Source organism: Chelmon rostratus, chromosome 5 (assembly GCF_017976325.1).
Source record: "Chelmon rostratus isolate fCheRos1 chromosome 5, fCheRos1.pri, whole genome shotgun sequence".
Taxonomy (NCBI): domain Eukaryota; kingdom Metazoa; phylum Chordata; class Actinopteri; order Chaetodontiformes; family Chaetodontidae; genus Chelmon; species Chelmon rostratus.
In genome coordinates this window covers 17,575,671-17,596,856 of record NC_055662.1, presented here as the reverse complement: position 1 = coordinate 17,596,856, position 21,186 = coordinate 17,575,671, and the positions used below count along the sequence as shown (strand labels likewise).

Genomic DNA, 21,186 nt, shown 5'->3' with positions numbered 1-21,186 from the left:
GTTTATAACCTGCAAACAAATGACCTTCCAGTCTCAGCTGCATTTGTGTTTATTGCTAATTACCTAATGTTAGCACGCGAACAGAGTAAAATGAAATGGTGAACAAGATACACATTACATCTGCAAAACATCAGCATGTTAACCTTGTCATTGTTAGCATTTTAACACACTGACTGATTAGCACTTAGCTCAAAGCACTGCTGTGCCTAAGTGAAGCCTCACAGAGCTGCTAGCATGGCTGTAGACACGTGTTTATGCTCACTAACCCAGAATTAAAAGCGCAATATTGCTTAGCAGAGATTCCCTTATACTGAAGTCACTTTCAGTCTTAGGAACCAGAGCTGGTTGATAAAAAAAACATGTTACAAAGTCTCTGTTAGCCTGTAGCTAAACTCCTGACAACCACCCATTACGAATAAGACCAAACCCATGCTGTGTTTCTATCAGTGTGTGGATTGTTCCCAAGCTCTGTGGTCAGTTGTATGTAGACAAGAAAGGCTGCCTTGCCCTCCCATGTGGAAAGTGTGTGTAGCCTAGCATTGCTACCTCCTGAGCGGTAAAACCATTACTGCAGGCCGCTCTGCCACTCTCCCTTCTAGGAACCATAAATTCCTCCTTCACGGAGGCAGGGAGAGTTTTGGGGGTGAAGCTGGACTCGGGGGTTAGGTGGATGAAGAAAGAAGTAGTTTTTTTTGTGATGGGGGGGTTGGGAGAGAAAAAATTGCTTGAGTTAGCGTAACAATAAAAAAATTGGCTGGAGTCCCTGAGCGCGTCTGTGTGCAGTTAACCTGGTTGTTAACACTGAAGGAAATGCCACCCAGCAAATGGAGTAGAGCTATAAAAATAACACAACATCTGTACAAATGTTGCTCACACTTGCTTCCCCTGACCCCTACGGGTACCCAGAATGCCCGGCGCCACAGACCAACCCGGCCCTGAGAAGAAAAGTGCTCTTGATAGCATTAGCATGGCCTTCCTTTCAAACATCCACCTCCTCCTCCTCTCCCTAAACACCACCTCCAAAGCTTTATCTTTCTACTTTCAAATCACACACACTCTCACACACACACAGACAACCAGCTTCTACTCCCAACCACGACCATACGGAACGAATGGTCACCCAGTGTGGAGAGAAATGTTAGCAGCGACAGATCAAAGGCAGAACACCTCTGCACGGATCCATGGAGTGGCGTATCAAAACAAAGCATCTAGCTTTGCAATTTGCCTGGGTTGGAAAAGATCTGGTCCTCATTTTAAGGCACAGTAAACAGCTACTGCTGTAAGTGCACGCACAACAGACAAAAGCAGAACACACACCCAAAACATACAAATGCACACATGGAGCCGCCTCAAAGAAACCACGTGTTTCAGCTCCCCTCATTTAAAGAGGACACAGCAGAGGAGCACAGAGGGAGGGAAAGAGGGGGGGAGAGGAGGAACAGAGAGAGAGAGAGAGAGCACGAGTCTGTGAAGGAGAGGGGGCAAGAAAGAGAGGCGGATTCCAGAGGATCTGGATTGAATTTAACAGCGGGATACGCAACAACTGTATGTCTTCAAGCTGTCACGGGAAGCCCAGGCAGCTCTGCTGGCGGCCCCCGAGCCTCACGGCAAATACACTTCCCTCACAGGCGCAGGAAGTGATGCCACAGGGCCGCACACAGGCCTGCCGCTGCTTCCTGCCAGCCAGTGGAGAGGATGGGAAGAGTGGTATAGTGCTGCAATGGAGCTCGGTGGGTAAGAGAAACAGCCCAAAACCAACAGCTAGGAGTACAGCAGGGAAGAAACATTCATACTGTAGACATGCACGACTTGAACACAGACTCACATCCAAATTATAAATATAAATAAACACAAGACACCATGGAGCTATATGTCAACAGTTAATTATCTTTGAGGGAAATTAACCCCCGTGTTGAAAAGGACGTGGCTTGTTTTGTGTTTGCAGAAATCCTTGCCAAGAATTTTGCTTTTATAATTCTCCGGTGCCTTATCTTCTGTTTTCACTGTTTCCTGCCAAAGATTGCAGCCATGCATCCACGTATGTTGTTTTTCTGGAGGTGGCACTAAACTGAGAACAGTGTGCAATTCCCTGTTGAATGTGAGCAAGTTTCCTCACCTCCACAAACACAATCTTTCCCCTCATTTCCTCCTGCTTATCTCCCACTCATTCTCGTTATCAGCTGGTTGGCGTCTTTCTGGTGACATAGAAGAGACTTTTCGCCTAAAGTCCTTCCTGGACCATTGTCTGAGACCTTAGCTGCTCACCAGCTTCACCTGTGTCACTGGTGGATGTCAAACTCAAGTCCAGCTGTTGAAGTGACCTCTGTCTCCAGTGCAAAACTGGAGGGGTCTTTGTCAGCTGATTAAGAAAATAAATTTTAGTTATCTTAATCAGATGGCTGTTTTGGAAACACAACATCATGGACCTCTTCTGGCTCTGCCGAGCACTCGTGATGAAATCTGGGCACTTTTCTACCCCAAAAGTCATGCACTGCACTCAAAACACAAAATGCTGTGGCCTCTCTACCTAGTTTGGTAGAGACATTCAAACCACAGTGAGCAAGAAATCACTTTTCAGTACAGTGGTTTTGCATAATGTTGTGGATTATTGGATTGAGCTGAAGGAAAAGAAGTTTCCTCTGCATGGGTTTTAACTTAAAGCATTTTTAAACTTCTTCATACAACACATTGCATTTTTTGTGAATATGTTGTGAAACTGTGGTATAAATCCACTTATAAGTGATTCTGGTTCGATTTAGCTATTACAATCATTCTTTATTACAGAGCTGCAGAATCCAGGTTCATTTTTGGGGAGTTTCCTACTACACTTCATACTGTGTTTGGACAAATGCATTCTGACAAAGTGTTAAACTGAATGCTAAGAGGGGACAGCTCACTCTCGAGACTCTGCATGCACACACAAGAACGTGCACGCACGCGCGCACACACACACATGCATGCACAGACACATATACGCGCGCATGCACACACACACACACACACACACACACACACACACACACACACACACACACACACACACACACACACACACACAGAACTACCAAGTGGGACAAATGGTTTAAATGAAGAGTTGATAGGTTTTTCAGAAGCAGGCTGCAGCCCCAGTGAGAGCTTTAAATTCCTGGGCTCGGTAAAGTCATCACAAAGAAAAGATGAAGACAGACACAGAGAAAGAGAGAAAGACGGATAGACAGACACGGTTTTTAAGCTGGGTGTGGCTCTTCCAGTCTCAATCACACATGACAAATACACACACATACAGCAGGACAAAAGAGCTTTGGCACTGCCGTCAGTGTCTCTTCAGTCTATTCTCAGATTGCAGTCCAAGTGATAAAATCTGCATTCAACACGGTGGGTGTACACTTCATCGAATCTTAACTTTTAATCATACCTGGTTGAAGTTGATGGGCTTGTCCCTGCGTCCTGTCTGCACCAAAAGCTTGTACGCCAGGACGCCATCGTCTGATCCGTTCCTGTAGCTGTTGAGGGTGATGCGTCCAGCCTCCCAGTCCTTGTCGAACGCCTGCTGGAGACCTGCAGGAAACCACAACAAGACAGACTGGTGTGACGTGGATGTCTGAAAAGGTTACATGCCCTGTTATCTTCATTCTTCCTAGTTCGCAAGAAAACACAACACATAACAACCCAGCATAACACAACACTGAAACCTAACCCTAACCCTATAATAAGCATGATTGATTTAATATGATAACTCAGTTCTATTCTCAACCACCAAACAAGACTTCAAACGCCTAAAATCTGCTGCTTTTGATTCAAAGTGATCATTAGGGAATATATCAGGAACATGTGTCTCCTTTTCTATACTACTCTCTAATCCATATGTGTATCACTCCCCTCCTCTCGGCTCTCCCCCAAGGCCCATGCTGTGGTCCGTCTGTGGGAGATGTTGTTTTGGGTCTCGTTCCTTGGCCTGTCTGGCTCCAATTTGTCCCACCATTGCAGAGAGCAATATCAGACACAGTTCTCTCTCTCTCACCCACACTCTCTCTGTGTGGTTTCCAGCCGGCTCACACACAGACTCGCACAATGTGTTTTATCGTTACGGGCAAGCCAGCGAGTGCGCCTCCTCACGGAAAATGGACCCATTCTTGGATTGCGCTGACATGTGGAAGATAATATTCTTGTTCAATGGCGCTTCAATATTCTGTCTGTGCTGCGTATACAACCAGTAAACCGTCCCAAAGTGAATCCTGCTATCACGCAATATTAATTTCAAGTCTCAAGATGTGGTTTTTTGTTATATGCCACAGATTTCAGATTTTGGAGTAATAGATTTTAATTTAAAAAAAGACAGAAACTAGCACATGCAGTACTAGAGAGAGTTGAGTGTCAGTTTGCACTGCCAGCATCATCTGCAACTATCTCTGCTGCCAAAGGTTCAAACATACTGTATGCTGCCAAAGGCCAAGTATAAAAATATGGCCTTCCACTTTGTCCTCCTCCATCAACCCCACTTAAGGAGGACACAAGTGATTTTAATCAGGCTACTGTCAGTGTACATCTTGCAATCCCACCTACTTCTGAACTCCGGCCCAACATCTTGTTTGCTGCAGAATCATGTCAAAACACAGACGAAAAATATGATCTCAAAACTGTTTCATGAGAAAGTAAATTATTCCCATGCCTAAACTATCTTGAATTGTTATGCTAAATGAAGTATTAATATCAAATCATGTGTGACATCAGCATATGAGTAAATTGTAAGTGATCTAACACTCACTCTGAATCATATTATTATTATATTGCTACATCTGACCCACTTCAGTCTCAATAATTGACAGAGAGAGTTTTTTCCTGGTGTGACCCAATTTAATTTGGGTTTGGTTGAGGTGGTAATTATATATCAAGCTTAATTTTACCTTGCAGCCAGTCCCTCAAGTAGTGAAGCCACATGCGGGGCAGCTGTCCGTTGTCCTCCTTCAACACGTAGCGGACAGTGTGGAACCTCTGGTGGAGCTGGTGCAGCAGAGGCTGCTTCTGGGCGTAATCGGCCCGCTGCGTCACCACATACATGTTGTAAAAGGAGAAGAACTTGAACTGGGCACCAATGAAGTCATACTCGCTGGTCTCTCTGGGCACGATGTCCGTCAGCTCCAGGCCGTCCCTCACCTGGGTGGTCCCGTATAAACTGACTCCCAGCAGGCAGAGGAACAGCACAATCACAACCACCTGGAAACAGAAGATGGAGCTTCATCAATCAATTCACTGCACACAGTGACGGCAGGACAGCTTGCACTAATTACTGCTTAAACCATGCTGCATATTCTGAAAGAGTGAAGAGCTAAAACAGGGATAAAATGCATGATCTAAGGTGGATTTTTGTAATGTATCCCACACAGTTTTCCATCCAATGAGGTTTACGAAACATTACTAAAAGCTACAATAAATCAAGCGGTTTAGATGATCTGGGTAAACTGTCTGCTTGTTTACAACCTGCCTGAGCATCTGACTGCTTGTGCTTCTTGCCCCATCAGACTTTCGCTGATGCAAAGTTGTCATGAAGGCCAAACCGTAAGAAAATAAAATGTGGGTTGTAATAAAAAAAGAGCAATTAGGGGAATGCATGACTGTGTGATGAAATGACAAAGATTTTCTTATAATGTCAAGTAGAGGCCACTAGATGATTTCAGTTCTGGAAGGAGACGACAGGCCACCCACTAGACTTAGGTCAGACTGTGTGTGTGTGTGTGCTTGTGTGTGTGTGTGTGTGTGTGACTCAGATAGGACATGACCACAACCTCCACCCGAGACTTCCTCCTACTATTCGCTCTGGTGACTAATCCTCCCATTCAAATTATCACCACGGTGAGTCAGCGCAAACACACTCCTACCTCACACAGAAGCTTTGCCCCCTCTGTCTCTAACTCTCTTTTCTACAAACACCCACACAGAGAAACAAAACTCACCTTGGTGGTGGGCTGCAGAAGGAAAGGAGCGTAGTGCCTCTCAGCAAAAGAGGCGAGGGTCCAGCGGGAGCAGGGTGGGTCGAGGCAGCGCAGGCCCAGCGAGCCTTCTCCGAACTGAGACAACAAGTCCCGGGTGGAGCTGTTGTTCTCTGGGATTTGGCCAGTCGAAGAGGCCACATCACCCTGAGGAACTGAGCCAGTATTTGAAGTCTGGGCAACGGGAGGAGGCGCAGGATGGTGATGGGAGAAGGTGGCAGAACCTCGAGGTCCCCCATTACCTCGGGTTCCGCTGTTGTTGTTGTTGCTGAGATTGCCGTGGCTGCCGCTGCTGCTCCTGCTACCGCCGGCGTTGCTGCTGTAATAGTCGTTGTTAGGGTTGCTCCTAGTCGGAGCCGGGTTGATGGGCTGCACGGAGATCTGGGATCTGGGCTCGGCCGTGGTGTAGAAGGCCTGAGTCCGGGGGTCATACTCTGTCCTGAGCTGCACCGTGGACTGCATGGTGATCTGGGTCTGCTGGGCAAAGCTGTGGCTGCTGTAGGACGGAGGGGGGCTGCTGTAGCTTGGGGGAGGCGTACGATATGAGGGAGGAGGGGTGTGATAGGATGGGGGAGGGCTGTAGCGACTCCCGTCCACCCCATCCAGATATGCATGAGGCTCGATCTGGATCACACGATTTGCACATGGGCTGAAGAGATAAAGAAAGCGGAAAAATGTCAGACCATGGACCAGTACTGGTTTCTAAAATCTCTGCAGAAAAATGCATTCTTTTTTAAGATTAGCCGCATTAAATCTGTTAAAAAATATTTTATTAGACCAATGTTACTGTGAATCTCCTTGCAGCAGCATAAAACATAGAGCTGAGACACAGCAAGGGAATTTAATAGTGTGTGTGCACATCTTTATGATCGCCGTGCCAACGAACATGCCCAGACTGGCAGGCAGACTGGTAGAGTTTAATAAAGACTGTGACAGATAAACAGACAATCAAACAACCAAGCTGCCAGACACAAACAGACAACTTAAGCAGTAATTAAGTTTTGACTGAGGGGGATTGAGGTGAATATATCTCAGAGGTAACTGTAGAGTTATTCAGAGTCAGATCAGAGAGCAGAGGAACACATAAAAGAAACGATTAATGAGGAGGAGAGACAGAACTTCTTTGTGTGTGTCTATATGTGCGTGCACACCTGTAGAAGCAGCAGAAAATGTCGAAACGTCTGTCTTCTCGCCGGTAAAGGTCCATGCTGAGGATGGCGGGGAAGATGAGCAGCACCATGGCGAAGTTGAACACCACCACCACTGCAGCCTGCAAGATATACAGGATTTATTCAGCTATTTTATGGAAAAAGTTGTTTTCAGCAATAAAAAGCATTCGGCTGTGGATTGTTTTTTGTCATTTGTGTACTGTTGAAAAGGAGGTGACACAATTTAGTAAGATTGATTGGATGTAGTCTTATATGACCGGGGCTTCAAATGTGGATGCTAAGATTAAAATCCAGTGGAAACAAAAATGAAACGGAACAATTTTTCCAGACAAAACCTCAAATATGCAATTAAATGTAACAAAAGGTATTTCCCAATAAATATTCCTGCATCTCCATCCATGCACAAGTTCCAAATTGCAAATGGATTGTGAAGATGTTGTAAGGCCTCAAAGAATTATTGTCTCTTCACACAAACACTGGGAAGTCTTAAATATACCTCAAAATAACACAATCCGAATGAGCTGGCATCAAGGAAAAATTGCCTTTCAACACATTTTCAATTCCTTTAAAGACAGAAACAGTGAGCGTGCAGAGAAGAAGCATGTGTGTGTGTGTGTGTGTGTGTGTGTGTGTGTGTGTAATAGAAGCCTGTACAGTGTTGTGGTTAAGTATTTGAAGGTGGTGCAGTGGAGCAGAGGGTGGGGGTTGGGGTTAGGTTGGGGCCCTGCCCAGAGTACAATCTGGATCTTGCGTAGTTGCCAGACCACTAGACACACACACACACACACACACACACACACACACACACACACACACACACACACACACACACACACACACACACAATCCCGTGTGTGTGCCAGACCACCCAAGGAGCCGGAGGCCCACAGGGCCTGAGGTGATGAGCAGGCGCTGCGGCTGCACAGACAACACACAGCCCTTACACACACACACACACACACACACACACACACACACACACACACACACACACACACGTATCTACTCGCAGTTAGAAAACTGTACAGCCTCCTGCTTAAACCACACCTTAACACCAACCAGACACACACACACACGTCCTCGCCCTCCCTCATTCCTCAGCTCACTACTCAGTCAACAAGGGAGAGGAATAATGTGAGAGAAAAGGAGAAGAAATCTCTGTAAGTAGAGTAGAACAATTAATTCTCAACTGGCCCACTAATGTCCAGACAGATACGCCATGACTCCACACACGCATAGCGACCGCTAGCTGACCCCAGAGTGGGAAGATTTATCATCGCATCTGTCCTCCACACATGAATGTGTGTGTTCTTGTGTGTGTTTTTTATGTTGTTATCTGGACAAGATTCCTGTTTTTCTTCTCTTTTTTTTTTTGCTGATACTGATGGAAGGAAGCGAACGAGAGACGTAACGGAGAAATGAATCCACGGGACCACAGGAAGTGCTTAAGGGTGAAAAAGAGACACGCACGCACATACTAACACACATCTCTGCATGCATGAGTGCCACTGATTGCGGTTATGACGTGTGTGTGTGTGTGTGTGTGTTCCATAATAAAAGATGGGTATCAGCATGATTGTCTGCCTCACTAGAAGTCTGCCCTCCACCAGTCACTAAACCACAAGTGCAAAGTATGCATGCTATGTGCATACTATGTATGTGTCGTGCATGTGTATGCGTGTGCCTGCCTCGAAATGTGTGTATTTGCGTGCATGTGCGCGTATTAAACGAGGCAGTGGGGATTAGACCCATGGGGTAAATGGATCATGTTTGACAGACTCGCTGTACTAAAGCCATCCATCCACACATGCTAATATTGTACTCACTGCGGCGACATCTTGCCTCGCTATGTGTGTGTGTTTGTGTACGTGTGTGTGTCTGCATGAGAGAGAGCGAGAGTAAGAAGGGGGGATGAGAGAGGTATCACCATTTAGCTCTACTACAGTACCATATACAGTACTTAACGTACAATCACTAACATAAATACATTTTATGAACATGAAACAAATTTTGCAAGCTTTTAAAGATTTTGTCTTGCTCAAGGGCACCTCAGTGGTGGCAACATATCTTGCCGGTCCAGGGATCACACTGGCGCCGCCGACCAAGTGGACCTACTTTACACCTTTGCCTACTTTATCTTTACTTCTGATGCAGCAACAAATGAGAAGACCGCATTAAACCACCTGCTGTGCACAAACTGAGGGGGCAGGAAAAAAAAACTCACTCTATTGTGAAAAAAAGCCGTAACACAGTTTGAGAAAAGCGTTGGACAAAAAACAAAAACAAGGACAAATTCAGTGAGAAACTCTTTTGGTGATAGACGAGGGAATACATTTACCCAACAACAGTTCAGACCAAAAAAAGGAAAGGGGCACATTCTGCCGCGTGAAGCAGCCAGATGCACAAAGCATGTTATGTGATATTTTCAGCACCCTAACACAAGACAGCGGGTTTAATAGAGTGCCAGCAGCCTCCATTGATAATCAAACTGTGGACAATATGTTCAGCCTGTGCCTGATCATGTTGTCAAACCTGCTCTGTGCAACCCATATACGCTAATACTCGGTTTTTATATCTATTTTCTGGCTCAATCCTTCTAATACAGGAGTCATCAAAGGTTTAATCTGATGTCGTCTTCTCTTTCCAGTGTGTATCCCTGTGACTGAGTGAGTGTTGTATGGATTAACTATGGAGTGATGATTGGAGGCATTTTGTCAGACTGACAGACGTCTCTTTCTGTCCCAGTTTTCACTGTTCTGGTGACGTCTATAATTACTGACAGATGTTAGAGAAGTCAGAGCTCCCCTATGGACCCCCCCAACTTTACACAGGCACACACAGACACACAGCTAGACCGCTGCTTTTCAAACCTCCCACACAGATACTACAACTTGCCACACTCACACATACACATGAGCGTGAGTATATGCAAGTACGCACACGCACGCACGCATGCACGAACACGAACGCAGAAGGATTCAGTTACATGGACCTCAGCCAGAGTCTGGACAGACACCGAGCCCACCACTAAACAGCCTCAAAGAGAAGGAAAGAGGGCTGCATGGATTTAACAAAACACACCCCTCACACACACACGTGCACACACACACACAAACACACACATACACACTTTCAGTTTGATGAATGCAATCAATAAACCAACAGTCTGGAGAAATCTGGAGCCAATGAGGACTGGAACAGGACTATTAGTGGGAGAGAGGCCCCACACGACTTCACTCTCTCTCTCACGCACACACACACGCATGCACACGCACACACATGCACACATTATCGGGCGTACCTGTAGGGAAAAGGCTCTGAGCGCCGGGATGGGGATGAGGGCCGCCATGAAGAATGCTGTGACGTTGCTGATGGAGGTGAGAGCCACGCTGGCCCCGGTCCTCTTCAGACACTCACCCGTACGATCCTGACAGAGACAGACAGAGAGCGAGGCAGATGAAAGGAAAAGCAACGCAACTCAACTCTTTTGATCAGATTTTAGCCGAAGGCGAGTGTGTAATACTTGAGATCATGTACAATCATTATAACACTGACAGTGATTGCAGTGTTTCTTGAAGCCCTGAATTGCTCTCAGCTTATCCACCTGGGCCTGTCTACTTCTGTTTGAAGAACGGGGGTAAATATAGAAAGACGTGGATTGTTGTTTTACTATTCCCTTCAGGAAATACACACAAACAGAGCAATGATAAGCACACGCCCCTGGAAGGTTTGGCGGCAATTGTGTGAAGATTTGAGGACGTGCGGGACCACACAGGGTGTGTGTTAGCAGGAGTGCGCGTGTGTGTGTGTGTGTGTGTGTGTGTGTGTGTGCGTGTGTGTGTGTGTGTGTGTGTGTGTGTCAGACAGGAGAGATCAGGTTCAGCTCTGTTTAGTTTTCATCTCATCCACACAAAGGAAGCTGGGGGATGAGGGAGGCGCAGAGGGAAGCAGGGAAAAACAAACACAAGCATATACATGCCTGTGTTTTCCCCCTGTTGAGGTGAAAAGTTATCCCATGCCACAAAAACACACACACACACACACACACACACACACACACACTCACTTGAGGTTGCAGAAATATACACTTCATTTACATTTTGATTTGTATAATTTTATAAACATATGAAATACTTTATTTAATTGTTTTAAATGTAATGTAAACCATTGACTTCATATTCCTGAAACAAATCTGAGGTTCTTGTTGTTCAGTCAAATATAATAATATAATCAGAAAGTGAATAAAAATCCAAAATATGACTAGATAAGCACAAAAACAGAATTTTTAATCTAATGCAGACTGCAATGGTTGCCGTTCTGCTTTCAAAAAGGAACGCATTTAATATGGAAGATTTCATAGATAAGCGGGCTGAGTGTGTGGCACATGTTTGATGCTACATCACAGGCACAGACAGGCTTCCACGCATTCCTCTATGGAGGAGATAAGACGGCAGGGGGGCAGGCACAGGGTGAGTGAGAGCGGGTGAGTGTGGGATGTTTGCCTCACCTCGAACGGGATCCTCTTGTTCTGTCCGGTCTCACTGAAGGCATGAGCGAGGAGGAAGACATCGTCCACTCCGACGCCCAGAGCCAAGAAGGGTAGCACCTGTTGCACACACGGAAACTTCATGAGCTCGGCCCGTACGACTGTTTTTCGTAGTTTTTAGCAAGTATGCAGCAGTCGTTACCTTAAATAAAATTATGGATTTCTCTGGGTTTGAACATTGTTTGAAATATCTGTCAGTACACAACTCAACACAACATACAACATAGGTCTAGCTGTTTTTAGACATTTTAATCTAGAAATGCTACATATATATATAATATATAATTCTGCAAATTTCAGACTAATTTAATGAGGCAAAAGTCTTTTACTAACGGTTGTGATTGGTTGTTTCACATTTGTGAGCTTTGGCTTCTTTTTTCAAATGAAAAAAGAGTTTTAAAGACGAACATGTTTATATTACTCAACGTTAAAAAGTCTAGTCAACACCAAACCTTAGGAATCTGTGAGTCCGTCCACATAAATGGCTATCTGGTTGATTTTCAGTGTCTTGACCTTTTAATGACCGACACACCAGGGCTGCTATCCAGTGGCATGTGGTGCGTTACCTGTGTGGTGGCAGCATTGAAGGAGATGCCCAGGAGAGAGCAGAGGCCCAGGCCAGCTGCCACAGACAATGTCACCAGCAGGACACCCGCCAGCCCTACAGCCCCCTGAGACTTGGCACAGTCCCACCGCAGCATGGTCAGACACGCGTAGGCCAGCTGGGCACAAAACAGCAAACAAGTAATCCATCTTTAAATCAACCTGTTGCATCTGTAGGTCTTTCATTAATTGCTATAGCCTGCTTCTGCTCAGAGCATGCATGCAAATATAAAGTAAAAAAAAGTTTCTCTGGCTCTGCCCTCACCATCAGCAGGTATCCACTGGCCACACGGATGACACTGATGTCGGAGAAAGACTTGAGAATATCTTCCAGAGTGGTGGTGGTGAAAGACAAGACCTTCTGAGACGAATTTGCCGCAACACTCTGCAACACCGCCTGGAGAGAGAGGCAAGTAGATAGAGAAAGAGAATGAAGTAAATGAAGTGAACATTCAAAGAGCATTTACTGAGGCTGCAGTTTGATTTACAATATCATTTGAATGTCTGTTAATGTTAAAATAATTATCTGAAGAGATGAAAGCCAACAAAACATTTTGGAATGACAAAACAACGAGGTCGATGAGATTGCGTATAAAGAAATGAGAAACATTCACAGCAGTGTTACAATAAATTAAGATTGCGTAAATACCGATAGCATACCCATCCCTACTTATTCTAACTCCTTCCTCCCTTAAATGTGCATAATGTTGAAAGAGGTTTCTTTCACTGATTTAGTACAAGTAGCAGCCAAACTCTGCTTCCAGTCTGTTTGATAAATAACACATAATATACACTTTGTCACTGGGTGCAGAATAAGTACACCTCACCCTGTGTGTCTTACAGAAAACAATACAGAGACAAATCGCGGCTCTGCCTGTGCTGTAGGAGGTATTCGGGGGAATCTGCAGACAGTACCATGACCCATCCTCTCCCTCTCTCACCATCTCAGGGCAGACAGATGGCTTCAACATTGAACTGCAGTTACTGCTCAGTGGGGAGCAATGCTGGCTGACACACATTAGGAAACACGCACTAGATCACACACACACTCGCACCCACGTGTGAACTCGCACATGTGTCCAGCACATACCGACATGCATGCACATACTATTCTTGCAGACACGCCTAATCATGCACAACGCACACCGCGAGCACACACACAGCCACGCTATTTGGCATCTTTTATGATTGACATTGACCAAAAAAAAAAAAACTGTATTCGAATAAACAGCCGCGCCTCTTTTCTATCAGTGATCCCTGGGCCTCAAGATGAATGGCGCGCGCACACACACTTGTGTATAATACACACACACACACACACACAAGGTCACGCCATGTCGAACAGAGGTTGGGGCCCCCAAAACAAAGAACAGATGATGTCACACTTTGAGCCACCAATGGGGCCACAGCTGGGAAAGCGATTGTGTGTGAACTTTTGAGTGTGTTTGCGTGTGTGTTTGTACGTGAGTTAAAGACAGAGAGAGCGGGAGAGAGAGAGACAGAGAGAGAGAGAGAGCGGGAGAGAGAGAGAGAGATATCCAGCACTCCCTTAATGTATTCCAGACATGCTCACCCCGTTGCTCTATTGCTCCTCTCTACTGAACAGTGAGAGGAAGGCTTTAGCCCTTTACCACACACCAACAGTGGTTCTAGTATCTATCGGGGGCCCGGGCTTTTGGATGGGGCCTTTCCATGTTCACCTGTATCCGGCCGGTGATTTACAATGTGGTTGTGGAGGATTTAGGGTAGATTTCTTTTCCCTTTTCTCTTTCCTTGCCCTCTTTTCTGGATCTCTCCCTCTCTCGTTTCTGAGTGCTTTGGCCCTTACCTCAGCGTATCTCCTCTGCCAGGCTTCCAGTATAGCTGCAGCCTTTTCTTCATTCCAGTTGATGTGGGAAACCTCCTCGTAGCCCCGAAAGTGCTCAAACATCTGCTTGGGAGTCATCAGCTGGAACATGGTCTGCAGGGCCTGGGCACTGGAAAGGAGGGAAGGGGGGAGGTTGGCAGGGCGAGAGGGAGGAAAAGATGGAAAGGATGAAAGGGGGAGAACAAAAAGAAGGAGGTCGATGAGGTGCGAGCCTTCACGGACAACATCATGTTCACACGAGACGATCAACAGGGGGATGAGCTGCTTTTCTGAACTGTGCAAATAACATCAAAGAGGGTTGAAACATATATTTTGAAATCTATAACACACACACAAAAAGCTTTTGGTTGTTAGAAGTTAGACAAGGAGAGCAAATAACGTATCCGAAGCAAGCTTTGAACACTGTCCAGACTGGGTGCTTGTCAAAAATAACAAGGTTCATTAGGAGAAGCAGAAAAGACGGAATAATCCCAGAAATCTGTCAAACCAGAAGGCCAGAAACTCAGAATTTCCTTAATTTCCAAACCAGGAGGTCCCAGATCAGAGAGGCTGCTAATTTATCCGGTGAAGGAAGAGAGAGAAAAATGAAGTACTTCAAAACCGCAGCGCCTGGAGCGCGTTGGATAACTGTCATCATAAACAACGGCGTGTTGAGCACACCTGCTGCATAAGCATGATACTGCTCCATCTGATACGACTATTGAGCCAAGAACACAGATGCCCACAGCCATGAGACTTGCTTCATTTGCCACACACACACACGCACACACACAGCACAGCACAAACATCCATTAATCCATCCTCAATATTCATACTGCGCCTACAAATACCCATCGTTTTCACTTCAAGTAATACTTCTGACTAAATGATGAATCGTTTAGTCTACAAAATGAAAGAAAATAGTGAAAAATGCTTCATGTTTAAATGCTAGTTTTATACAATCAACAGTCTAAAACTCAAAATATTCAATTCACACAGCTGTTAAACATAAAATGCAGTGATATTAGATGCCATTTTAGCTCTAGTTTAGATTCAAGGCTCATCCTTCTCTCCGTCCTCCGGGTTGCCCAGGTGCCTCGCAGGCGCCTCACTGCATCACTGCTAATATTCTTTGCAAGGACACAATGTGGCAACAGAAACCATCCAAAGAAATATGCAGTCTTAGGACAACTGTGACCTTGTTTATGGACGGCTGCAGCGCTGAACCAACATGCCTCAAAAATACAGCTCCATGTCTTATCTTGTCTTTATTCCAAATCAAACAAAGAAGCTGGAAGGTGCAAAAGATTAGTATGTCAGGAAATTTATAGACTGGATTTGATATTGACAAAGGAAGTACCAGATCCCATAAAATGGATACCGTATCTGGTCCTAACCCACAGGATTCCTGATCATGTTCTGACAGATTTTAAGAGGCCAGTGTAAAGAGGAATGCACAGTGCTGGTGCACATATTAGGAAAGTATTACAGAAATACAACCAATCAGTCATTAAAAAAATGACTTTGGAATAGACGACAATTTGCAAGCAGCAGTCGAGTCTGTGTGATATAGAATCGTCAAATTTTACGAAGCGAAGGAGCAGACGTTAGCTAGTCGTTCTCTTTATGAATGTGATCTCTGTAATACGGTGATAATCACGGTAATGGTGGCAGTTAGTAAACAAGATGTAGAAACTGAGTGCCAGCAGTAACAGCCCGATGGACAGAGCAACCAAGCCACAGACACACACATTAACACACACACAGGCAGGCAAGCAGGCACGCACAGACACCCTAATGACCCAGCTTTGCCAGGAAAAAACACAACCACAAAACAAACAACGCACCCCACTGTACTCTGTGACTGGCATGTGTGCGTGTGTGTGGGTTTGCCTTTGTGTGTACATGCAAGTGCGTGCACCCTCCAAACTGCAATTTTCATACTAAAATAAGTGGTCCATTAGCAAAATGTTGGATAATTTGTCAAGCTTTCCGCTGCTAAAGGAAGCTTCTTATTGCTTAATAAAAAGTGCACGTTTTTAATTTCTGAGTATATTTCATGTTTTATATGCACATAAAAATCTATAATATTTTAATGTGTATAATATTGCAATTGACTGAATGTAATGTGTTCTAGGGCATGCAGCTTGCTGCACACATATAACAGTGTATATTATGTCCATAGGTATACCACATAATCTATAAGCTTTGTCCTGGTGCTTGAGCTGGAATTAAGTCCATGTACCCCAAATCGCTGTATATTTGGACAAACCAGCCAGGCAATAGATCACTCAGTGCACGTGTGTGTGTGTGTGTGTGTGTGTGTGTGTGTGTGTGTGTGTGTGTGTGTGTGTGTAGGTAGTGTCCAAGCAGAGCAGCCAGAGCTGAGCAGGAACAGCTGGAGCTCTAAGATTTCACTGGAATCTGCTAATGACTGCAAGATTTACAGCACACAGCGCACACGCACGCATGCATGCGCCGCTTCGGAGAGCATAAAAGAACAAAAAACACACACACTCTTTCCAGAATAAGCCCTGCAGTGATCACAGCAGTGTTTATGAGGGTGTGTATGTGTAAGTGTGGGTATGTTACCTGAGCAGGGGTCCGCTGCCGTTCTTGGTGGTCCCTCCTACAATCAGTTCCTCCTGCCAGTGCATGTACTTCCTGGACAGACCATGGCAGCCGCCACTCAGGGCCCGCGCCACGTCAAATGGCTGGTGCAATAAAAGCAATAGGCGAGAAAATAACTGTCAGCAGCCAGCTTCAAACTAAAGGCTTGATGGTTTACCAAAACATATTAATGCTACAAGCGCACACAGATACCCAGAGCCTAAATCTCAAGCCTACACCTGTGTCTACCTTAGTTGAGTTCTTATTGGGCGCAGTGAGAGGGCAGTCGGGGTCAGCGGGGTTCAGACAAGGTCTATCCATGTAGCCGTGTCCGACGTCTGCCTTTTCCAACATGTCCTCAAAGCCTTCCACGGGGAAGTTTGCCTTTCGCAAGTCCTCGAGGAACTCCTTAGGGTCAAAGTTGGTCCACTGCAGAGGGTCTTTACCTCTGCAAAGTGAAAGGTAAATATGAATAACTGTGTTCAGTGTAACTTCAATCCCGTGTTAAGATGCTTTGTCTCGGTTTCTGTGCACTTTTTAAGGTTATTTTAAGGCGAACTTTATTTGTCCTTTTGGCCTTCCTTTCTATTGGTAATTACAGTTTTGTACTCACAAAGCTACGTTAGCCAGACTTCTCTGGAAGAGGAAGCCAAAGCGGACTGAAAAGTGATGACACGAGCTGCCCATTGTAAACATCCACCACAGTTTACAGACTGACTTCCTGGTTCGTCTCTAACCCACCATACTAACCATGGAAATTTTGGTTTAGTTTCACCTCTAAATAAAGTGGTTGAGTAATCTGGTTTACTGATAACTTGTTTACAGCCGTGTGTCTACAGCTCATGTTTCCTGTTAGTTACAGATATCATGACAAAAGGAAATGAGGGTCAAAACTGTGAAAAAGGCTGAAATCCTTCTTTAAGATCAAACACACGACATGCAAGAACATCTACATCAAACCTAACGAACTGTTTTTGTTACAGTATGTGTTGCGATCATGATCATGGGCAAGTACAAGACAACATCGTTCTTGTTTTCACGCCATTGTGTGTACTTCAAGTGTTGTTTTATGTTCTTAAACCCTGCCTGCAGGACACTTGTGTTGTCAGACTCTGCTGTTGATAAAAGAATTGTAAAGGGGGACAGATAGCCAGAGGACACAGTGTGTTCAACGCTGGGTTGCATTTGTCAAATATTTGGGCGCAATTACCGCAAAACTTCGCCTCACAAGACGCATTTTTGAGAGCAGAAAATGATCTTTTTCTTGCTATTTGATGGAAAACAATAAATGGAGACCAATTCCCATCATGCAACTGCACAGTGCTGAATTCCTGCTCCGAACCGGTCCTTGTCTCTCTCTATGCCTCACACATTCCAATCTCTCTTTCTCTGAATCTCCCTCTCTCTTTCTCTCTGTCATTCAGACTACATTGTATGTGCTTAACCAGGCTTGGGTTATTATTCCCAGCCTCCCAACCAGAACATAGTAAAAACCTTATTTACCATCTGAGACCAATGGGCAACACACACACAGACACACACGCACAGACACACACACTCACACTCGCACATACACATTCACATGCTCTGATGACACGGACTAGATACACTTTCACACATCTACAAACCACACGTATGCACTGACGGCAATGGCACACACTATGTGCATGCACACACACATGCAGAGGTAAAGGTCTGCTGAGTATTACTGTAGCAGCAGGCCATTAGCAACAGAAGGGCCAGACAATGGTGTGAGGCCCAGGGCTGGAGAGAAACTATCGCCAGCGATACGCATGCCAGCAACCACTACAATAGAGCCTTCAGAGGGGACGAGTTCAGGACACACACACACACATACATGCACACACACTCTTGTTCCTCTGTGGTGTCTCTTTGGATGGGCTGAGCGTGTTTGGGCAGCCTCGACTAAAGGGGTAAAAACAAGACCCAGAGAACCAGATCTCCTCCTTGTCGCTCCCCCCTGTCCTGAAAACAATCTGATAATACTGTTAAAACATTCACTAACTCCATAACCAGCACTCGAGAGATCAGCGTTCAACGTCTTATTGTCCCTAAACATCATTTTCAGCAGTTTGCCAACTGGCCTCACAGTGAGGAAAACCCTATGTGTGCCCAATTAGGATTTCTTTTTTTCTTAAATAGCATTTGATCATTTGACTGTACGCTTGAAAGAAATTGGTCAATCCAATGACATGCTGTTTTGGCGTGTTGCGATTGTGCTGACACATCATAAAATACTGATTCGGTCTAGTAAAAAGGAGTTTCGTGTACTTACGGGAGATAGACCATTCCAGACTGGAGCTTGGCTCCCTCCCAGAAACAGTCCAAAGGGGTGATGATGAGGCAGGGATGTAGCTTTTCTATGATCTAATTGGACAAACACATGCCCACACACAGCAGGATTGACACACATTGACAGCAGGAAGTGTATGTAGAAAAAAAGCAGCATGTTTTAGCTGCCGTATTTCAATGTGATGCAGAGAGTAAAAGTCAAAAAAAATAAATTGCATATTACCTGATCCATAAAATGGGTTTCTGTGACTAGTTCTCCTGATTTGTAGCATAAGTGTTCTAATTTCCACTGTCTGAAAAGGAGAACAAAAGAGTTTCTGTTCAGTTTTTGTCACGGCTGTAGAAGACCATGAGCCCTTTAGGCTAGACTGATCAAAGAATGATAATAAATGATAATAAATCTTTCATCATTATGAAGTGCTGCCAGCCAAAACGTAGCTGGATACAGGACATACAAGTATGCAGTATATCTGCATTTAAGGTATGCATGGATGTAGATTGTATAGACAAATTGCAAGACCTAGATGATTATGTAGTAGACTGCAATACAACAGCACCAGAAACCATTAAGTCAAAGATTATGACAGCTGAAAATTCAAATTAAATGCTTCAGATGTTTACTGTGAAGCTTAGGACTTACTTTGCCCTTTAAGGCTAAGTGATTTATTATTTTAGAGTACCAAAAATGCCTTAAATTGTTCAGAAGATAATATGATGCTTAAATACAAACAAGAGGCAAGACCGGTGCACACGCAGACATGAAATAGCTGGTTACCTGTTATAAAGGTAAACATGAACTCTGCTGGCTCGGATAGCTGACTCCAGGTGCTGCAGGAGGGCCTCCACCGTTAGAACATTGGCCCCCTCCTCCCGCGGGGTCTGGATCATCAGCTGAGGGTTAAACATGGCCTCCTCGCCAATCTTCTGTCGCGTGTACTTCAGCTCCTGGTTCACACGCCCGCCAACTGGACAAGGAAGAGTGGACGTGTTTCAACTTTAATATCCAAACACACTCTTATCATACATAGATGCATTTATATAGGAAAGACCTCATGGCACTTGATGTAAAGACAGCTTTGTGCAGGAGTAAAAGTGAAATAATGAAGCCCTGAACACAGTGTACTGCAGGTACAAACATCTTTTAACACTAACAGAAGGTGAGACAGCATGCTCACACACAGGCACACACATACACACACAAAAGATCATCATGTGCTAAAACATCTGTGGCTCAAGAAATGATCCTCTGTGCAAAGCAAACCCAAAGACATCTCAGCCTGGCCACGACATTATCGGACTTGTATCTTGAGCAAAAGCACTTTGCTCACAGTGAGCTTGTACCACTGCAACGCCAAAACTTTCTAACTCCTTTGAATCCAGAGGAGTAACATCACTCCCAACAAATCCACATCTCACTAAAACAAGCTCAACGTTTCTACTCAAATTTGCTAACAAGTCAGCAGCGCCAGGCCACATTGACTGCATATGTGTGCGACCGTATGTGTGTGTGTGTGTGTGTGTGTGTTTGATAAAGAGAGGGAGGCTCTCTTCCAGGCTTTGCTCCCAGTATCGTGGTGGGACTAAGCCCTGTGCGTGCGCTCTGAGCTCTCAGCTAGCCCGAGCTACAAAAGCAGCCTTTCAGGCCCTTTCGCTGCCCTGCTCCACCCCAGTACAGCCAAGGCAAGTCTGGCAAAGTCTCTCTCACAATCGCACACGAACAAATGCAGGCAATTTCAGTCATGCAAGCACGGACAAAGTCTCAATTGATTTTGTCAAATGAGAGATTAAACAAACTTCTGCACGTTTCATACTCAGAGATTTGTGTGTGCACCTGCAAGTGCATCAATCCGTTCAGCGTATCTGTGTGTGATTTACGAGCAGAGGATTTGAGCCCTTCCATCATCAGTGACTGAATGCTCGGTGAAAGCTTGGGCAATTTATAGTCTTCTTTCACTGGACTCGCACGCACGCACACACACTCGCGCACACACACAACGTGCAGAAAATGCCCAGTGAGAGAGCCGACTGTGTGAAAAATCTGTAACATTTTATTATGCCTTAATCCAATTTAACAATTCCGCTCAATTCGTGCAACAGCAGGCATAGATTGAA

At 45.0% G+C, this 21,186-nt stretch overlaps 1 protein-coding gene across 2 annotated transcripts in view; it reads right to left on the bottom strand.

The window, feature by feature from the left end:
• The window catches only part of ptch1 (patched 1), a 51,181-nt gene that overhangs the window by 13,674 nt on the left and 16,321 nt on the right, over positions 1-21,186 (bottom strand). For both annotated transcript variants that reach the window (XM_041936639.1, XM_041936637.1), the window contains exons 3-16: positions 19,850-20,039; positions 19,298-19,367; positions 19,058-19,149; positions 17,011-17,209; positions 16,744-16,865; positions 14,134-14,281; positions 12,571-12,702; positions 12,269-12,424; positions 11,664-11,762; positions 10,458-10,583; positions 7,139-7,257; positions 5,952-6,636; positions 4,905-5,214; positions 3,416-3,558 (exon numbers count right to left, since the gene is read on the bottom strand). In XM_041936639.1, the coding sequence (XP_041792573.1) occupies positions 3,416-3,558; positions 4,905-5,214; positions 5,952-6,636; positions 7,139-7,257; positions 10,458-10,583; positions 11,664-11,762; positions 12,269-12,424; positions 12,571-12,702; positions 14,134-14,281; positions 16,744-16,865; positions 17,011-17,209; positions 19,058-19,149; positions 19,298-19,367; positions 19,850-20,039 (2,591 nt within the window). The remainder of the gene's footprint in view (positions 1-3,415; positions 3,559-4,904; positions 5,215-5,951; positions 6,637-7,138; positions 7,258-10,457; positions 10,584-11,663; positions 11,763-12,268; positions 12,425-12,570; positions 12,703-14,133; positions 14,282-16,743; positions 16,866-17,010; positions 17,210-19,057; positions 19,150-19,297; positions 19,368-19,849; positions 20,040-21,186) is intronic.